We start from the raw sequence: 21633 nt of genomic DNA, 5'->3' as shown, positions 1-21633 counted from the left end.
ATTTCCGTGGTCTACCCATGACAGTCTAAGATGGACTGAATGAGTTGCTAGATGGCTCTCCCTTTTATATATTAAAGCGAGGTGCCGTTACAAACTCTGACTCTCTCTCTTTCTCTCTCTCTCTCTCTCTCTCTGTATATATATATATATATATATATATATATTATAAGGATGTTTATTGGACGGCACTTGAAGTAGTGCAAGGGCGGCTGTGCAAAAAGCACAGCACGGACTCTCAGCACGAGCGGCGCTCGAGAGCCGCCGAAAACGACCCACTAGAAGGTACCGGAGAAGGAGACCCACTGCAAGGCGCTGGAGCGGACGACCCACTTCAGGGTTCCAACGCTTCGCTACAATTACCCCGGGTGTGAAAAGGGAACCACCCGGCGACTTAACAGGTTGTCGCCATGAGTGGGTCATGGTATATCTTGAGACGCTCCACATTGACGATGTTGCGCCCTCGACGGCGCATGTTTGAAGATGGTTCAACGGGTTCGATGAGGTAATTTACTGGGGACATGTGTTCGACGACATGATAGGGGCCCTCGTATATGGGCATTAGTTTCGAAGAGAGTCCAGTTGCAGTGGTAGGGACTGAGAGCCAGACGAGCGCCCCAGGGAAAAACGTGGGCGCAGAAGTGATGGTGTCACCGCGAACGCTCTTCTGCCGCTCTTGTTCATTAGTGGTAAAGGTCCGGGCAAGGTCGCGACACTCTTCAGCATGTCTGGCTGTGGCAGATATAGGTGTATACTGGGACCTGTCTGGCTTGTATGGAAGGATGGTGTCGATCGTGTGCGCCGGATGGCGGCTGTACAATAAGAAGAACGGTGAGAAGCCAGTAGTACTCTGAGGGGCGGTATTGCAGGCGTAGGAGACGAAGGGCAGAATGGCATCCTGATTTGTGTGGTCGGCGGTGATGTACATTGATAGCATGTCGCCGAGCAGGCGGTTAAATCGCTCTGTGAGACCGTTTGTCTGTGGGTGGTAAGCAGTAGTTTTTCGATGAACGACGTGACACTCTTTGAGAATGGCTTCGACGACTTCCGACAAGAAGACAGGGCCTCGATCGCTGAGTAGCTCCTGGGGTGGACCGTGACGCAGCATGAATCGGTGGAGCAGGAAGGAGGCAACATCTCGTGCTGTAGCCGCTGGAAGGGCAGCGGTTTCGACGTATCGCGTGAGATGGTCAACAGCGACGATGGCCCAGCGGTTACCAGCCGACGTCAGAGGAAGAGGTCCGTATAAATCGATGCCAACGCGCCCAAACGGCTGGTTAGGACAAGGTAAAGGTTGTAGACCTGCTGGCGAGAGGTTCGGCGAAGATTTCCGGCGCTGACAATCGAGGCAGCAGCGAACAAATTTCTGCACGTACCGGTACATTCCCCGCCAAAAGTACCGTCGTCGAATTCGGTGGTAAGTTTTGTACACCCCAGAGTGTGCACTCTACGGATCAGAGTGGAACCATTCGCATATTTGAGAACGGAGACTGCGGGGTACTACCAGTAACCACTGGCGGCCGTCGGCGCTGTAATTGCGCCGGTGAAGTAGCTCGTCGCGAATGGCGAAATGGTGGGCTTGACGACGCTATGCGCGAGTGGGTGGTGTTGCCGACGGATCACTGAGCAAGTATATCAGCGAGACAATTCAATGGTCCTTGCGCTGTTCTGTAGCGATTGTGTGAAGGTCGATGGAAGAAACGGTCAGCTGAGTTCCTGAGCAGCGGGCGTTGTTGTCGGGTAAGGGGGAGCGCGAGAGGGCGTGGGCGTCGGCATGTTGGCGTCCGTTGCGGTAGAGCACGCGGATGTCGTAGTCCTGCAGACGAAGTGCCCAACGGGCGAGACGGCCTGAGGGATCTTTCAATGACGACAGCCAGCATAGTGCATGGGGGTCAGCAACGACATCGAACGGGCGACCATACAAATAAGGGCGAAACTTCGTAAGGGCCCAGATGATCTTCAGGCATTCTTTTTCGGAGACGGAGTAGTTGGCCTCGGATTTAGTAAGCGTACGACTTGCATACGCCACGACATATTCAGGGAACCCTGGCTTACGCTGTGCAAGGACAGCGCCAAGGCCAACACCGCTGGCGTCCGTGTGTACCTCTGTAGGGGCCGTAGGGTCGTAGTGGCGTAGTATGGGCGGAGACGTCAACAAACGACGGAGCTTTCCGAACGCGTCCTCGCACACTGACGACCACGAGTCGAGGGGCCCCTTAGTGCCAAGGAGCTTCGTCAGTGGCGATATAATAGTGGCGAAGTTTCGGATGAAACGTCGAAAGTAGGAACACATTCCCACGAAACTGCGCAGTTCTTTGACGGACGTAGGTCTGGGAAACTCGGCTACGGCCTGAAGCTTGGCTGGATCGAGGAGGATTCCATCCTTGGACACGACGTAGCCCAGTATTGTCAGCTGCCGTGCTGCAAATCGGCACTTCTTTAGGTTCAACTGTAGGCCGGCGTTGCTCAAACGCGTCAAAACATGCCTTAGGCGTTGAGGATGCGTGGAGAAGTCCGGAGCGAAAACGACGACGTCGTCGAGGTAGCACAAGCACGTGTGCCATTTCAGGTTGCACGAGATCGGGAAAACTGGTCGTCGCAGTCCACGAGGCAAGGGCTGCGACGCTACCGAACTGTGAAAGCCCTCAGCAGAGAGCATCGAACATAACATACGTGTTTGTACACGGTGTTCGCGCATCTGCCCTTATAGACACTGGAGCCGCCGTATCCGTTATGGACGCCAAACTTAGGCATGTCCTACGCAAAGTGACGACGCAACTTTCGGGACTATACCTTCGTACGGCTAGCGCCCAAAGTATTCACCCAACAGCAGTATGCACAGCTCGCGTCGTCATTCGGGACGTCATGTATGCGGTCGAATTCATCATCATTCCTTCATGCTCGCACGGCATCATCCTTGGATGAGATTTTCTCTCCCGCCACAACACCATCATTCATTGCACACCCACCGATATAGAACTCTCGCCGTCCTCTGAGATGACACCGGCAGACAAACCATCACTTTCGACCAAGATACTCGTCACACACGATACCCAGCACCTTCACCAATTCATACGGATGTTTATCGGACGGCACTTGAAGTAGCGCAAGGGCGGCTGTCCAAAAAGCGCAGCACCGACTCTCAGCACGCGCGGCGCTCGAGAGCCGAAGAAAACGACCCACTAGAAGGTACCGGAGAAGGAGACCCACTTTAGGGTTCCAACGTTTCGCTACAATATATATAGGTATATATATTAAAATCAGCAGGAAGGCAACCGAGGGTCCCCATTTTTATTAATCATGTCAGAAGTAGCCAACAATGACGCCAATGACAGCATAGGGTATAGTACTTCTACTTACTAATTGTAAGAAAGAAATGATAAATTATTGGAAATTAAAATGGGTGAAAAACAACTGGCCGCAGGTGGGGAACGATCCCACGTCCTCGCATTGCGCGTGCGATGCTCTTACCATTGAGCTACCGCGACGCCGTCTTCCCATTGACTTTCTGGGGTATTTATGTTTTACATCTAGAACTATATATATATATATATATATATATATATATATATATATATATATATATATGCTGTATGAGTGATTGCAGATGAAGATATGCCGTTTCTGTTCAATTGTTAACCTGCGGTTTTGTGTTTACGCCGCAAAATTTTCCGAACATACAGCTTCGCTGTAAATTTAGTTGGTCCTTCGATCCACTCCATGAAGATGGTTGACCAGCGAAGCCTAAACGTGCATCGCCGGTGTTTATCGCTGGGTTAGTCTCGAAAGTTCATTAAAGTATTTCTCAATTATAAGATTACACACACGTTCGGTCGCGACGGGGAGAGCGACGTCACTCACGGTATGTTCGCAGTCCGCCGCTGTCGCTTGCGTTCGATGTCTCGAATTCGCTCGACGGCGTGGTCAGCAGCATTGGCCCGCCATTGCCGCTTGTGATTGTTCTAAATTAAATTGCTTGAAAATTAAATCTTTCAACTACGTTAGCCAATGAATAGCTCACAGCCCCTTCAGCAATGGCTCATACTCACGTAAACGCGGCCACCCCATTACGACGACAGAAGAGTAGTGAAATTCTACCCTGGAATGATTAGCGGGAACGCATCCGGCTGCGGAAGCAGGCGACCACCATGAACGCGGAAGCAGTGGCACACGCGTGTGCCGAGCATGAGCCCGACCCCACGAGCCAGCTGCTGAAGAGGATGACGGCACTCAAGCCCATTCTGATGATAATAGTTTTCTGTATGCAGGTAATTTCGAGTAGACATATGGAGCTTCGCATTAAACATAAACTTACTCTGCTTGAATCCTGGTACATCTGTAGATCAGTGCGATCTTCTGGGTAAAAAGCATCACCTGGTAAGCTTTCTTGGAGCGCAAAAAGTGTGATAAAAGTCAATGTCAGCAACATGACGGATAATTCACGAATCACACTCTGGTTTCTGAAAGTTACTCGTCGATGGTCGTCTTTTACTTGCTTGAACTATGCCGAATGAGGAAATCAACCACCTGTCAAATGGAATGTGGTGAACCCTCTCTCCTAGGTGCAACGCGGTGACGTCGTTTTAGGTTCCATTAAAGGTCAATCGGGTTCTATAGTCTTTCCCAGGAAATGACACACGTGGTACGGGTATTTAGCGGCAAAAACATGGAATGTCGATCCAGCCTGTCTTTCATGTGTCAAAAATTACTCTACGCAAGCCGAACGCTGTATAATAGAAGTGAACAAGTGCGAACATTTCCTGCAGAATTTCAGCAATATGTCATAAATGAGTCAAGCACAGCATGGGAAAGGTGTACTTTGTACACTTTGTTGGCGCGTTAACACTTTGTAGGCATTGTATATCTATTCATGACGCAGAAGGAATTGTGGACAAGATTACCTGCATAAATGTTCTTCATAGAAATAATCTATAAGTTAGTCTTCGGCGCACTATTCTATAAATAAGTGTTACATTGTGGTGACGGTGATGAATAGAAAATCTAAAGCGTTAGATAACTATTACAGACTTTTGACAAGCATAACACACAACACTCTAGGTATAATGATAGCGGAGAGCACAGTCATCGGTCATCGAAATCGGATCTACGTAACAAGAGCGTCGGCTACTGATACATTGCTCATAGCCCCTTCAAGGATATGCGATTGTGCTGGCGTATGTTTGAGAAGGTACCATAGTATGCGCTTCGCACACAAACTGATTAAGCAAGGTTCTTCCGCGATAGAATCGGTGACAGCATTCAAGAAAGCTCCGCTGCATATCACGACGCTTCTTGCGCCAAGCGAAACCTTCGTGACACTTCTTGGCTGGTGACAATGAACACCGGGAAAAGATAAACATTGTGCGCGTGTCAATGCCCCTCTTTCAAAATGCACCGTCGCGATGCGGGAAAAAGAACACAAAAGTGAACGAAAAGTACACATACAAAACAAAGATTGTCACGGTTTCGCCCTAAGGGCGAAGCAATGAATGCGATAGAAACGCATAGCAATGTCATAGGAAATAAGGTGAGCGGCTTTGGTAGCAATATGAATTGTAGTAAACATGAGCTTAGTAAGCAGGCGTGCTGCGGCGTAGGCAGACCGACATGAAGTGAGACTCGATGACCACGACAAGACGCATCTGAAACGCCTGCGCACAACGCTCATATCGGCAGCGGAACGAAGAACGCTGCCCACGCTACGCTACGAGGCCGTTTGAGCGGAGCGTTGGGGTGCGTCTACTGCTCGCTTTGTCGTTTTACAGCCACGCTGGGAGCGCCTTGCCGGCGTCTCTGGAAGACGCGCGTGTCAAACAGTTTCACCCGAAAGGCGAAGCATCAATTGCAATAGCAAATTAGTAGAGAGCTATACGAACTAAGGATAGTAGTTTTATGAGCTGTATTAACTTGGACATGAAACAGCACCGTGCTTGCGCAGGATCTCCACGACGAGATCTACGGCATAGACTTTCTTTCGACGCACTCGACCCTTATCGACTGCTCCACAGGTGTTCTTCAACTGGGACTCCCTTTTAACGCCCACGTACTGTCGGGCACTCCCAGTTCCTCCGCCTGCCGTGCAAGCCTCCACGTACGTCCCATTAAGTCCCTCTCCTCCTGTGTGCGATGGTGAATACGTTGTTTCCCCGATTCTCGATGTAGTCCTGACGCGACCCACTACGTCGTCCTACCGCACACCGTGATTACCGTAGGCGACAACAAAACCTGCCTGCCACTTTTGAACTTTGGCCTTTCTACCCACCTGCTACCTGCCGGTATCGCGCTTGCCATCGTGTCGCGGTTGCAGGAACGCGATTTCTGGGTTCGCCGTCGACGGCCCATGAGCTGTTTCCGGCTCTTTCACAGCCACCTCGTTGCCGTGTGTCAATTTTGAAAAAATGATATCAACCGACCTCCCGCTTACGCAAGCAGATCTTCGTCGGGTCTTGCTGTCATATTCCGTGATGCTTCATCGCGAAAATCGCCCTTTAGGCCAGACATCAGTTGTTCAGCACTCCATCCACACCGGCGATGCTCAACTGGTTCAGCGGCGCCCTTATCGTGTTTCCGCTGCCGAACACGTCATAATCCAAAAAGAAGTCGACAAAATGCTGGCCGAGAACATCACCGAACCGTCCTCTCCTATGCTCCTCTCAACAAGATAACGAAAAAGGACGTTTATCTCTTGCCCCGTATAGACGACACACTCGGCTGTCTTCACGGCGCCCAATATTTCTCGTCTATTTACCTTTGCTCAGCTAATTGGCAGATTGCTGTTGACCCACTGGATCGCGAAAAAACCGCACTCGTAACTCCCGATCGCCTCTATCACTTTAAAGTGATGCCTTTCGGTATTTGCAATGCGCCTTCCACATTCGAGCGCATGATGGATTCGCTTCTTCGTAGCTTGAAATGGTCAACCTGCGTGTGCTACCTTGACAATGTCATTGTTTTTTCGTCAACATTTCAGAGCCATCTTCAGCGCCTCTCTGCCAATCTCGAGGTATTCCGCAATGCCGGTCTCCAACTGAACGCTTCAAAATGCCGTTTCGGACGCCGTGAAATAACCGTACTTGGCCATTTCGTCAACGCGGCGGGTGTCCAGCCCGATCCTGAAAAAGTTCACGCCGTGAAGAATTTTCCTGTACCTTGTTCGGCTAAACACGTACGCAGTTTTATTGGATTGTGCTCCTATTCCGACATTTCATTCGTAATTTCGCCGACATTGCGCGTCCCCTTACTGTGCTCCTCGAAAAAAATGTTGCTTTTACATGGGGCTCACCCCAAGCTGCTGCCTTTCGGCGCTTATCGATGCCCTCACGACTACCCCTATTTAGCGCATTTTGATCCGACTGCACCGACGGAACTTCGCGCTGATGCCAGCGGCCATGTAATCGGCGCCGTCCTCGCTCGGCGTCAGGGCGGCCACGACTGTGTTATTGCGTACGCTAGCCGCCTCCTGTCCGCATCGGAGAAGAATTACTCCATCACAGAACGAGAGTGTGCAGCTCTTGTCTTGGCTGTCTCCAAATTTCGTCCATACCTGTTTGGCCGCGCATTTATCGTAGTAACTGACCATCATGCCCTCTGTTGGGTTTCTTCGCTCAAAGACCCTACAATCCGCCTTGGTCGGTGTGCTCTGCGCCTCCAAGAATACTCGTTTTCAGTGGCGCACAAGTCCGGTCAGCTTCATCAAGATGCCGACTGTCCAAAACAGCATCCTGTGGATTCCCCTGACGTCACCGAGCAAGACATAGACGCCTGCGTCTCGTCTATCTTGGACCTCGTTCATATACGGGACGAACAATGCCGAGACTCGGCTTTACCGCCTATCATTGACCGTCTCAGCTCTTCCTCACCCGACCCTTCACTCCACTTGTTCTTCCTTCAGGACGGCACTTTACACCGCCATAATAGCATCCTGAGGGCCCTGAACGCCTTCTCGTCGTACCTGTCCATCTGCAGTCAGCTGTCCTTCGCCAGCTTCACGATGAGCCCACTGCTGGTCACATCGGTGTCAACCGCACTTATGATCGCGTCGGGCGCCGTTTCTTCTGGCCGTGTCACTATCGCACCGTCAACGATATGTCGCTAAATGCGACAAATGCCAGCGCCGCGACAGAGAGAGAGATAAAACTTTATTGTGTCCATGATGGGGTCTGGAGGCCAGCTATGTTACCTGCCAGCCTGCTTCATCCTATAGACATTCCCGCCGAACCGTTCTTTCGTGTTGGGCTCCACCTTCTTGGTCCCTTTCGAAACTCAACATCAGGCAACAAGTGGGTCGCCGTAGCGACCGACTACGTGACGCGCTACGCCATTACCCGTTCCCTCCGAACCAGTGCGCTACGGATGTCGCCGACTTTCTCCTTCGTGATATCATCCTGCATCATGGTGCTCCCTGACAGCTTCTGACCAATCAAGGCTGATGCTTTTTGTCTCGCGTCATCGAGGACATCCTTCGTCCCTGCTCTACCCGCCGCAAGCTCACAACTGCTTATCACCTGCAGACGAATGGACTCACAGAGCGCCTGAACCGAACTCTGACCGATATGCTTTCAATGTACGTTTCCGCTTGTCACCGTGATTGGGACGCTAATTTGCCGTACGTTACTTTTGCCTACAACTCGTCTCGACATGACACGACTGGCTACTCCCCGTTTGATCTCCTGTATGGATGCGAACCTTCTCTGCCTCTCGATACTTTACTTCTCGTGAGCTCAACCACTGCGTACGTTCACGATGCCATAGAGCGCGCCGACACAGCTCGCCAGATTGCTCGGGAACGACTCACAGTGTCCCAGGCTTCCCAAATGGCCCTGTTATGATAGTCGCCACAGAGACATTTTTTTGCTCCCCAGGTGCCGTCTTGCTGCTGTGGTCTGCGTCCCGCCGCATCGGTCTCTCCGAAAAGATATTGTCCCGCTACGATGGTCCTTACAGGATGCTACGTCAAGTCACCGACGTTCCGTACGCAATCGAGCTAGTCATCGCAGCAGCGCCGTCTACGCCACCGCACTCTGCTATCGTGCAGGTTGAGAGATTGAAGCCGTACGTGACTGGCCCCTCTGGTCCGTCGTAGCAAGCATCGGGTCAGCGCTATCGCGCGACAGCCTTGCATCCGCTGCCGCTGCTTGTCGAAACCTTGTATATAGTTATACATACATAATAAATGTTATTCCCATAACAATATATATATATATATATATATATATATAATATTGTTAGCGTTGCCACCTGCTTCTACAGACCTGCACGGCATTATTAAAGAGGAATTGGCCGCCCTGCAGAACGCCCACCATGCCAACGTTTCTCCGTGCTCACAAACGACTTCTTACGCCCAGGTTGCTGGAATGTCTCCAATCACACCGCCTGTGCCTGTTCACGCTCATCTGGCCCCTTTAGTCGCCCGAGCACCGAAACTACCTTACTACTCTGCCAGGCGTTCGTCGATGCATATATACAATTACTGCGGCTTTTGAGGACATATCTCCTGGTTTTTCCGGTGCCGCCAGCAAGACGACGAGCCACCTCCTCCTCGCGTCTACAGCCCTTATGACGATAGTTCTCCCGCTCGACCATCTCTATCTCGGGCCCACTTCTCCAACACCGCCCACAACACACCTGCCTCGAGACGTCGCTCCCCATTGCCGCACCGACGTGCTGTTCCACCACTTCGGCCTGTCTCCCAACTCCATGTACAGCGACCGGAAAAGTAACTAGTGCAGTTTCTGAGTGAGTGAGTGAGTGAGTGAAACAACTTCATTCAGACCAGCGGATTGAGGCCTGGGCCTAGGCCGCTCCAGGGGCGGTAGAGAGACCCTGTCTCCCCGCCGCCTCTCGAGCTCGCTGGATGGCCCATAGTGTATCTTGCAGATCTGAGCTGATCAGCGCGGCTTTCCACTACGCCCCAAGCTGTTCTGGGGAGACTGCATATTCATCCTGAACATGTGCGCAATCCCATAGAATGTGTTGTAGGGTGCTGTGTTCTGTGCTACATAATTTGCACAAGTCATCTGGGTATAGTTCGGGGTAGATGCGATGTAGGTGCACCGGGTTGGGGAAGGTTCTAGTTTGAAGTTGCCTCCAGTCAGCCGCCTGAGATCTGTCTAATTTGGAGCTAGGAGGTGGGAATATGCACTTCGACTTTTGGTCGAAGCGGGTGACGTCGCAGAATCTGAACATTCTGTCCTTCTCCTTCCAGGTCTCCCTCCTGTTTCTTCGGGGGAAGTTCCTTCGCGAGCACGGTAAATGAGACCTCGCGCGACGCAGTGGGCTTCTTTGTTGAGGTTGGGAGCGAGAGACTCACAGGAGGTGTGGGCTTGGAACCAAATGATGTATCTGTCTTCGAATTCCTCTGATGATAGGAACTGTGCTTTCCCGTAGAGTATGTTAGTGGCGTCGGGCGATATTCTTCCTCGCGCATAGTTTCTGATGGCTGACTGCGAGTCGCTGATGGCGTATTTACATTTGGGGGAAATTAAGGCCTGAGCGATAGCTACTTCTTCTGCAATTTCACTATTACTAGAGCGTATCGAGCATGCGCTTATGCACTCGTGGTCGGAGTTTATTACTACTGCGACGTAGGATTCGTGACTCGGGTACTCCGCTGCGTCCACAAACAACGCCTCCTTGTCTCTAGCGTATGCCTTGAGTAGAGCTTTAGCTCTGCTTTCCCTCGTTCCCTGATCAAGTTCGGGGTGCATATTTTAGGCAGAATGGGGACTTTGATTTTTTGCCTGATTACCTTGGGAACCGATACTTTACATCCGTGTTGATTATGATAGGTTATCATTAATTTGCTGAGGATATTCCTGCCCATGCGCGAACCGGCTAGTCTCTCCAACTAAGCAATTTGTTGAGCCTCTATCAGTTCCTCTTACGTGTTGTGTACACCAAGTTGAAGTAGTCGCTCGGTACTGGTGCTATCTGGAAGGCGTAGAGCTTGGTTGTACGCCTTTCGTATGAGTGCGTTGATCTTAGCTTTTTCGGCTGAATACCAATTGAGGTATGCCGCCACGTGTATAATGTGACTTGTGGCGAAGGAATATATTGTTACGCGAACGAAGGATTAAGTCAAGGAGACTATTTACAAGTACATTTACAAATGATAGCTGCAGCGCTGGCCAGATCAGCCGATAGCTCGAGAGCCCCGAGCAGTTCGTCTTCTTCGTCTAGGCGCCCGTCCGCCTCGTTCAAACAACCAAATACCATACGCGTGTAGCATAATCCCCCGGCGGCAGAAGCGACGTCCCGGAGCGTCTAAATGTCATCACTGGGAGGGTGATACTGCTTCAGTCGTGTAACGTGCACGATATCACTGGACTGGGAAGCAGATGGGGCGTCAGGGGCGATCTCGTAGGTGACGGGAGTCACGGCACGAATCACTCGGTAGGGGCCTGTGTAACGAGACAGCAGTTTTTCTGACAGGCCGACCTGACGCGACGGAGACCATAGAAGCACCAAAGAACCAGGCGGGAAGTGCAGGTCGCGGTGTCGCTGGTCGTACAAACGCCGTTGACTCTCTTGGGAGTGCAGAAGGCGGCCACGGGCAATTTCCCTTGCGTGGGCAGCGCGGGCGACGGCGTCAAGTGCATATTCACTGGTGGGTGCTGCGTGAACAGGAAGGCTTGTGTCGAGGTACAGTGCTGGTTCTCGGCCGAACAGAAGGAAAAATGGCGAATAACCGGCTGTGTCGTGGCGCGAGGAATTATACAAACCGTAGAGCGAGGTCCAAGTCAGTGTGGTCGGAAGACACATACTTCGCGAGCATGTCTGTGAGAGTGCGATTAAGACGCTCCGTGAGGCCATTCGTTTGCGGATGGTATGACGTGGATAGCTTGTGCCTCGTGGCACAGGACTGCAGGATGTCCGCGATAACTTTTGACAGGAAAGTTCGTCTTCTTCGTCTAGGCACCCGTCCGCCTCGTTCAAACAACCAAATACCACACGCGTGTAGCAATATAAGTCTGACGACGTTAGCTTCTTTCATTCCCTGGTGTTTGTTTGTGACTCTCTTGATTAGCCTTATTGCGTTGGTGACTTTAGTTACTAGCCTCTTGACAGTTTCTCCGTTAGTTCCCTTTGATTGGATGATAAGTCCTACGATTCTGATCTCTTCCACTATTGGGATAGTCCTGCCGTTTTTGGTGCGAATTTGGATTTCTTCGTAGGCTCGGTTCCGGTTGTAGCCCTTGGGTGGTCTGCCTTTGAGTGTGGGTCGATAGAGGAGGAGTTCGGATTTATCCGGCGAGCACTCGAGGCCAGTACCTTCGAGATACTCCTCGATCGTGTCGACGGCCTCCTGTAGTCTATGCTCTATCTCTTTGTCGCCACCTTCAGATACCCAGATGGTGATATCATCTGCATACACGGAGTGATGTATTCCATGTACAGAGTTGAGCCGTTGCGGGAGTCCTATCATTATTAGATTAAAAAGCGTGGGCGATATGACTGAACCCTGCGGGGTGCCAGCGCTACCCATGTGTCTCTCCTCAGATGTGAGTTCTCCCACTACAAGGGATGCCGTTCTTTCCGTTAGGAAGTCCTTCACATAATTATATGCTCTCGATTCTAAGCTTAATTGGCTTATCTGATTTAATATAGCTGCATGCGCTGCTTTGCCGAAGGCTTTTTTGAGGTATAATCCTAGTATCGCCCTAGTCGAGCTTGTTTTATTGTCTAGGATCTGCAGTTTAATTTGCAGCATGGCGTCCTCTGTGGATAGCTGGGAGCGGAACCCCAGCATGGAGTCTGGGTAAATTTCCTTCTCCTCAAGATAGTTATTGATTCTATTGAAGAAAGCGTGTTCCATCAGCTTTCCAGCGCAGGACGTGAGTGAGATGGGGCGTAAGTTCGACAGATCGGGTTATTTTCCAGGCCTGCGCTGGAAAGTGCGATTGCGTCCAACACCATGCACAATACAACGTCCAGCTACCTCCCTCGAACCAATGGCCTAATAGAGCGATTTCATCGCACGCTGTGCGACATGCTATCCATGTATAATTAACCTCACCATCGTAACTGGGATGCGATTCTCCCGTTTTTAACATTTACATATTTTAACATTTACATATTTACATAACATTTGCAAGTATTCGGTGGTTCAACGAACCACCGGATACTTTCCGTGTTTCTTAGTATACGGCCGCTACCCAACCTCGTGACTCGACGTTTCTTTCTTTTCTTCACCATTCATTTGCGACCAGTTTGTCTCTCGTCTTGCCCAATGTCGTCGTCGCGCCCGTATGAACACTGAAGAAAGCTAAGACGATCGCAAACATCGGTGCGATGCTTCTCACCGCGTCGTCTCCTACCGCCCTGGTGACGTTGTGCTCCAATGGACACCTGTACGAACACCCAGTTTATGTGGGAAGCTTGAGTCTCGATATATTGGCCGCATACAGTCATAGAGCAGATCTCGCCGGTGAACTATCGCGTTACACCTGTTGGTGCCACAACTGAACGACCGTGCCGCGGAACAGCCGATCGTGCACGTTTCCCGCCTGAAGCGCTTTCATCTGCGTTCCCTAGTACAACGTGCGGCCAGGCTGGCCGCTTCCTTCCAAGGGGGAAATTAGTGTAAGCATTTATGCGGACTTTATGTCCATCTGTACAAAGCCATGATCAATCATCGGCTCGTGTTTGTTTTGGCATCGGCGCCATCCTTCCTTAGAATAAAGCGTCGGCTCGACCGTGGTATTTCATATATACATATATATATATATACCTCCACCAATTCTAAAGCTGTTTATTAGGCAGAGCTTGAAGCAGCACAATGTCAACGGTCAGCGCAGTAACAGCTTCTAAGCACGAGAGCCGTTGCCGATCAAGAGCGCTCTACCTACTAGCGCTGAACCCACTAACCCACTAATACATAGTTCAGAAAGTAGAAGCACGTAGGAAAAACGTACAACAGGACTTTACTGATGTGTCGGCCGGGGTCCGGCCTTCATCAAGAGTCAGGTGTCAAATCCACAGACACACACACACACATATATATATATATATATATTTATATATATATATATATATATATATATATATATATATATATATATATATATATATAGTCAGATAAAATATGGCGTTGGCCAGCCCACTGGTCATGCGCGCTAACGCGGTCATGCTCTGCAAGCCAGTCCTCCACGTTGTGATCCTCGGTGCCGCTGAAGATGGCAGGGTCGCGCTGACGTACCGCACCAGAACACACGACAGACGGAGGGGCGGGAGCGGATTGCGAAGGGCCGGCGTCGTCGGTCATTGTGGCCGCAGATGGCAAAGTACGGCTGCGGAGCTACCGGTCGGGGAAGACGTTACCCCGCACCTCCACCAAATGTCACGGGATGTTCTTGCAAGTCCACAGGGCGTCTGACCGAAGTACAAGGAGACTGAGCAGTCTCAGTTGGACACTAATCGAGCGCGCACTACTGCTTCGTCAACTTCCTCTTTCACACTTCACCGTGCCGGCACCGATAATCTCCAGTACAATATATATATATATATATATATATATATATATATATATATATATATATATATATATATATTGTGAGCGCATTTTGATCATATCGTCGTCGTCATCTGTACAAACGACTCATCATCTTGTGTGAGCGCTATTTGTGCATATCGTCGTCGTCATCTGTACATACGACTCATCATCTTTTGTCTCGTGCGGTGCTTCGTCTCTGACTCGGGCGACTGCTCGGAAATAAAGGCATCGCATCGGTCAACGTCTCACAAGTGGTGGAGGTGTTGTACCTTGTCAGCGTTGCATTTCTCGAGGACTCGCGATCGCTTCTTGCTTGGTCCGGTTCTCGAGTGCCTATGCCAGCCTCACAGCCTTTAATACGACTCCTGAGCCAATACTACTGCCGAAAAGGTCTACTGTCGCCAAGCTCGCCGACGCTGCTCCGGTATGTGTCGTCAGTGTTTCGCCTGCCACATCTTCCGCGCATTGTACGCCCGCAGAAGGCCACACTGGTGCTATTAAGGCCACCTTGAGTGCAGATCTCAATCCGGCCCAGACCAATGCACTCCTCACCATTTTAATGAAGCATGAAGCTTGTTTTGACGTTTCTTCGCGAGGCCTGGGTCAGACCACTGTAACTACTCATCGAATTGAAACAGACGGCTCTCGTATCATTCACCGTCGCCCGTACCGTGTGTCAGCTTCGGAGCGAAAAGTTATAGAAGAACAAGTGAACGACATGCTGACACGCAACATTATAAGGCCTTCAGCAAGCCCTTGGTCTTCTCCTGTTGTGCTTGTTAAAAAAAAGGGTGGTTCTGTGCGCTTTTGCATCGATTATAGGGCGCTCAACAAAATTACCCGTAAGGATGTTTATCCAATTCCTCGTATTGACGATGCTTTGGATACCTTACAAGGTGCCGAGTATTTCTCGAGCCTCGACTTGCGCTCCGGATATTGGCAGATTCCCATGCATGAGCCAGATAAAGAAAAGACTGCGTTTGCTACACCTGATGGCCTTTTCGAATTTAACGTGATGCCTTTTGGACTGTGCAATGCACCAGCTACGTTTGCACGTATGATAGATACAGTACTCCGTGGCTTAAAATGGAAGACCTGCCTTTGTTACTTGGACGACATTGTCATCTTTTCGTCGAGTTTCTCCCAGCACCTACAACGTCTAGACCAAGTTCTCGCGTGTCTAGCAAAAGCTGGTCTCCAACTCAATACTAAAAAGTGTCCCTTTGCAAGCCGAAGCATTAAAGTATTGGGCCACGTCGTCAGTAAGCATGGCATCCAGCCTGATCCCGATAAAATCGCTGCAGTACTGCAATTTCCGCCACCAACCGCACTTAAAGAACTCCGCAGCTTTCTTGGACTGGCGTCCTACTTCCGCCGCTTTGTCCGTGACTTCGCCACCATCGCCGCTCCTCTACACAAACTTCAGACTTCGAGCGCGTCCTTTGTGTGGTCGAACGACTGTGAAGCCGCCTTCCAGACCCTCAAACGAGTTCTCACGTCAGGGCCCGTGCTCCTTCATTTCGATGCAACGGCCCCGGCTATTCTACACACTGATGCCAGTGGGCATGGAATTGGCGCTGTCCTGCTGCAGCGGAATCAGAAGTCCGAAGAGCAAGTCGTGGCTTATGCAAGTCGTTATCTTTCTCCTGCTGAGCGCAACTACACGATTACAGAACAGGAATGCCTCGCCATCGTGTGGTCAATACAAAAATTTCGTCCCTATCTCTACGGCCGCCATTTCACAGTTGTGACCGACCATCATGCTCTCTGTTGGTTGTCGTCCCTGAAAAACTTGTCTGGACGCCTCGGCCGTTGGGTACTGCGCTTACAGGAATATGACTTCACTGTCACGTATAAGTCCGGCAAACAACATCAAGATGCCGACGCTTTGTCGCGCTGCCCGCTGTCCCCAAACGCCCATGCTTCACCTTCGGTATGCACGTCACCATCTAGCCACACGTCTCAGCGCACGCCCAGTAGCCCGGGACAGTCAGTTGCCTCAGTTGACTTTCTCCCGTCTACTGACCTCGTCTCACTCCAACGTACTGACCCATACTGCCGTACGCTGATCGACCGACTTACTGGCTTGGCACGACCCCCCAACAGTCGCTTAAGAGGACAACTTTCGCGTTTTAAGCTTCAAGGTGGAGCGTTATTTCGATCAATCTACCATCCTTCCGGTAACCGATGGGTACCAGTCATACCTCGCTCACTTCACCTCCAAGTATTAGAAGCATTTCACGACGACGCGACGGCTGGCCACTTGGGCTTTCATAAGACTTACGACCGCATCAAAACGCGTTGTTTCTGGCCGGGCCTTTCCACATCTGTCGCCAAATACGTTGGATCCTGCGCGTCATGCCAGCACAGAAAACGCTCGACATCCCTTCCAGCCGGTCCTCTGCAGCCTCTACCATGCCCGTCCACCCCCTTCCAAATTGTGGGCATAGACTTGTACGGGCCCCTCCCACTCACCGCTGGATCGTCACCGCAGTGGATCATCTAACGCGGTACGCTGAGACAGCAGCTCTTCGCTCTGGTACTGCCTCCGAAGTCGCCGAGTTTTTCGTGCACAGTATCGTTTTACGCCACGGCGCACCTCGTGTCCTCCTGAGTGACCGTGGCAAGACGTTCCTATCGCATGTCCTACGTGAAGTCCTTCAGGCCTCGGACACCATCCATAAGACCACATCATCGTACCATCCGCAAACAAATGGTCTTACGGAGCGTTTTCATCGAACTTTGTCTGACATGATGTCAATGTATGTTCGACCCGATCACACCAACTGGAACACCATCCTACCTTTTGTGACGTTTGCGTATAATACTGCCGTCCAACGTACAACCAATTACAGTCCCTTCTTCCTGGTGTACGGTCGTGCGCCGTCTTTCGTCTTGGACACTACACTCCTTTCAGCACCTGCTGCTCCATCCGCGTCTCTTCCTGATGAATTTGCCGCTCGCCTCTCTCGGTGCCGTGAACTTGCCCGCGCCAACACCGCTACCATTCAGGACAAAAGGAACATTCGCTATGATGCGACGCGTCGCGTTGCTTCGTTCCGCCCAGGCGACGAAGTTCTTTTGTGGACACCTGTTCGCGCACCGGGGCTCTGTGAAAAATTTCTCCACAGATATCTCTACACCGTTTTGCAACGAACTTCGGCCGTTAACTACCGCGTCACTCCTGTCACATCAGCTACTGACCGCCGCCGCCGCACTACGGAAATCGTTCACGTATCTCGCCTGAAACCCTACATTCGCCGTACCTGCCCTTTCTAGTTTGCGGTCTTGCTGACCGCTTTCCTGAAGGGGGGGAAGTTAGTGTGAGCGCATTTTGCGCATATCGTCGTCGTCATCTGTACAAACGACTCATCATCTTGTGTGAGCGCTATTTGTGCATATCGTCGTCGTCATCTGTACATACGACTCATCATCATCTTTTGTCTCGTGCGGTGCTTCGTCTCTGACTCGGGCGACTGCTCGGAAATAAAGGCATCGCATCGGTCAACGTCTCACAAGATATATATATATATATATATATATATATATATATTGCGAGGGTGTTTACTTGCAAATCAGTTAGGACTACGCAACAGCCTTGACTCAAGAGCGTCGGTCGCTGTCTCGCGCTCTCCGGGCTGCTGGACTTCGTCATCCTCTCTCAATGGCTGCGGACGCTCTTCCCCACTACATTGGCCCCGGTGGCGAAGAGGAGCCCTCCTGGCGACTCAAGGCGATGCAAGCACCAGAGGGTCGTAGTAGGGTTTTAAGCGGCTCACGTGGACTGTTTCACTACAGCGGCTATGTCTGTCGGTTGGAGCTGTCGCAGGCTCGACGACGTAGTTCACCGGCGATGTGCATTCAACAATCCGGTAGGGACCGTGAATATTTGCTGCAAACTTGCGGGAGAGACCAGGGGTGGGGCATGGAATGGAAATCCACACAAACGAGCCAACAGGGAAGATAGGGGTAGGTATAGCCGGGTCAAGGCGATCTTTTTGAAGACCTTGTGTCACGGATGTAAATGAGCGTGCGAGTTGGCGGCACTCTTCGGCACATTGAGCAAGAGGTGAGGCTGGGCGGTATTTGGATGCATTCGGGTGGTATGGAAGTATATTATCCAGTGTGGAAGATGGATCGCGTCCGTAAGTAAAAAGAAAGGTGGAAATCCAGTGGTGGCTTGCGTGGTTGTGTTGTAGGCATATTTCACAAAAGGTAGCACCAAGTCCAAATAAGAATGGTTGGAGGCTATGTACATGGAGAGCATATCACCGATTGTTCGGTTAAAGCACTTTGTCAAGCCATTAGTCTGCGGATGATAACTTGTAGTGATGCGATGAATGATGTTGCACTCACTGAGCAGCTCTTGGACGACTTGAGAATGAAACACACGCCCTCGGTCGCTAAGCAGCTTACGTGGCGCGCCATGGCGCGCCATGGCGAAGAACGAAGCTGCGCAAGATGAACAAGGCAACATCACGAGCTGAACCTGTTTGAAGAGCGGCGGTTTCGGCATATCGAGTGAGATGGTCGACGGCCACAATAATCCACCGATTGCCCGCAGGGATGGAAGGAAGGGGCCCGTACAGGTCTATGCCGATTCTATCAAACGGGCGAGCAGGACACGGAAAAGGTTGTAATGGGTCAGGCGTGTGACAAGTTGTTTTCCGACGTTGACACTCAATGAAGGAACGATGGTACTTGTGGAAATATGTGTACATTCCATGCCATTAGAATCGCTGTGTAATAAATTATTCAATAGTAACGTAAACTAGTAGGGCACGAGAACGAGAATTCATGATTGGCAGTGGTTCTCTTAAATCTGTGAAAGAATACGTTTATCTTGGTCAGTTTACTCACAGAGGACTCTAACCATGAGAAGGAAAACTTAAAGAGTCATAAAAATGGCTTGCAGCACATGCGGCAGAAATCCCATTCTGACCACCAGCTTACCGCTATCTTGGAGAAGAAAGATGCACGGTCATTCCATTGCATTGCTGCTAACGTATAAGACAGAAACTTGTAGGCTAACAAAGAAGATCGAAAAAGGGAAAGAACAGCGAAACGATTGATGGAACACATAACGTTAAAAAACACGAAGACAGAGGTGTGGATTAGGCAAAGAATGGGGACAGCCGATTTGATAGGTAATCATAAGAGGAACAAATGTAGCTAGGAAGGCCATGCAATGCGTATGGCAGATAACCGGATGTCTAATGTTGTTACGGAATGGGGGCCATGGGAAGTTAAGTGTAGTCGAGAAGGCTAGAGAATTATGTGGCGCCATGTAATTAGGAGACTTGTAGTGAAATCATAGAATGAGCTAGCACAAGATAAGCGCAGAAAGAGATTGCGCGGACATGCCTTCGTCCTGAAGTGGATATAAAAATACGATGATGGTAATGTTCAACCAAGCTCTTTCTGAGCTACGAATTTGGGTATTCTGTTGTATTAGAAACGGTGGCTTTGTATACAATATATGGACGGCTGTTATTGATTCCTGTCGACATCGCCTAGGTGAGTTATGCTCTCGACAGTCTCAGTGGCGTAATTACGTTGGGTGCTCAAAACACGTTGTTTTCCGATGAAGAAGGCGCCAATTTAATACCATAGCTGTAATGGGGCAAATTTTTGAACATACTAGGTCACAGTTATAAGCTTTGTAAACGTAACAGAATATGGCAAGCATTGAAAAACAGCATGTTCCCGGGCGTTATAAGTGGTTTACGTAATTGATGACATTATTTTAGGCCCCCAAGCGTTTTCGAAAGCGAGCGAAATGTGTAAATGCCTTTCAAAACTTAAGCCACTATGTCATCCGATAACACACAAGTTTGTCAATCAGTTCTTCCATGCATGAAGTCAAGTGTATAGGACGACAAACTGTCAGGCATGTCCACTGATTACCAGGCTTCAGCAACATACTAGGTATGCCGCCTTTCATGATGTCGGTACCTATAGTCGCTAAGTGGGCCTTCCTAAGCGACAGCACTTGGCCCAGATGGCTATCAGCAAAGCTGAATTTTTGTTTGCCGAAATCAGGTAAACAATATGTCTGCTCGAAGGGTGGTTCCCAAGGAGCCATTCAGCACAGTATGCAGATATTCAACCACTGCTATACGCCGCCAAAACATTGCGCTGTTTATGTTGTAGTCTTCATCATTTAACAAGGCTATCATGGTCACTTGAAATATGACAGTGAAAATTACAGTATTCTAGCACGAGTCGTGTGTCAGCTTAAGCTTTTGTTCCTGTGCTCATTTGTCATATAATAGCGCATCCGGTTTGACAAGGTGACAGGGCTCATAAATGGGATATAATTTTTGTCGGTCGGTACGATATCTCAATAGGCCCTATCCTGTACGTCGTCTGTCTGACGCGTGTCAACCCACCGGAAACATTTATTGTGCAGGAAGCAACAGAGCTTGTGTCCCAGGCTATTTCCTCGATGCATGTGTCCATTACTTTATTGCCTCGGTGGTAGAAGCTAGTGGTGAACAAACAAATATTTCCCCTGAAGAAAAGGCTTACGCAGAATTGTATATCGTATAATACCGGCCCTTGCTTCATTCAGAAAACAATATTTCTAGATATGGCATAAAAAATGTTGCTTCGCCCGAAAGGCGAAGCATCGATTGCGATAGCAAATTAGTAGAGGGCAATTCGGAGTAGGTATAGTAGTTTTATCGGCTGCATAAACTTATACACATTGGCTTACAAACTGAATTAACAATCATGGTATCAGCGCGCACAAGCAAACATGAATAGATCACACTGAATGACCGCAGCCAACGACTGTCAAAACGCTAGCAGCAAGCGCAGGTTCGCGCGGACTATCGCTTCAACGGAAACTGAGCGGTGAATGCACAGAGCATACAGAAGTCAGAGCCGTGTGGAGATAAGAGACGGTGCGGGCGACCGGCACCGCCGGGCAAAGGAAAAGCTGTTGGCAGAGGAGAAGCTGCCCCCCCCCCCCCCCCTCTTTCCGTTTCTTGCTTTCGCGTGGGAGATTGAGTGGCAAGATACGCCTTTGGTGCCGGAGCACAGCGCCGTCTCGCCTCTCTCCCTCCCATACCCCCACAGCCTTTCGGGCGACGGTTGCGTTTGCTTTCCACCGTGCGTTCGCTCTCCGTGATAGCGCGCGG

General features: G+C 50.3%; 1 protein-coding gene across 1 annotated transcript in view; it reads right to left on the bottom strand.

Annotated features, from left to right (window-relative positions):
- Nucleotides 1–3931, bottom strand: part of LOC125945762 (uncharacterized) — a 117665-nt gene extending 113734 nt beyond the window's left edge. The window contains exon 1 of the mRNA XM_049668044.1: nucleotides 3859–3931. Coding sequence (XP_049524001.1) covers nucleotides 3859–3931 — 73 coding nt within the window. The remainder of the gene's footprint in view (nucleotides 1–3858) is intronic.
- Nucleotides 3932–21633: the final 17702 nt, after the last annotated feature.

The sequence above is a fragment of the Dermacentor silvarum genome, chromosome 5 (assembly GCF_013339745.2).
Source record: "Dermacentor silvarum isolate Dsil-2018 chromosome 5, BIME_Dsil_1.4, whole genome shotgun sequence".
NCBI lineage: Eukaryota > Metazoa > Arthropoda > Arachnida > Ixodida > Ixodidae > Dermacentor > Dermacentor silvarum.
The sequence above is the reverse complement of the archived record's forward strand: the minus strand, read 5'-3'. Positions and strand labels throughout refer to the sequence as shown.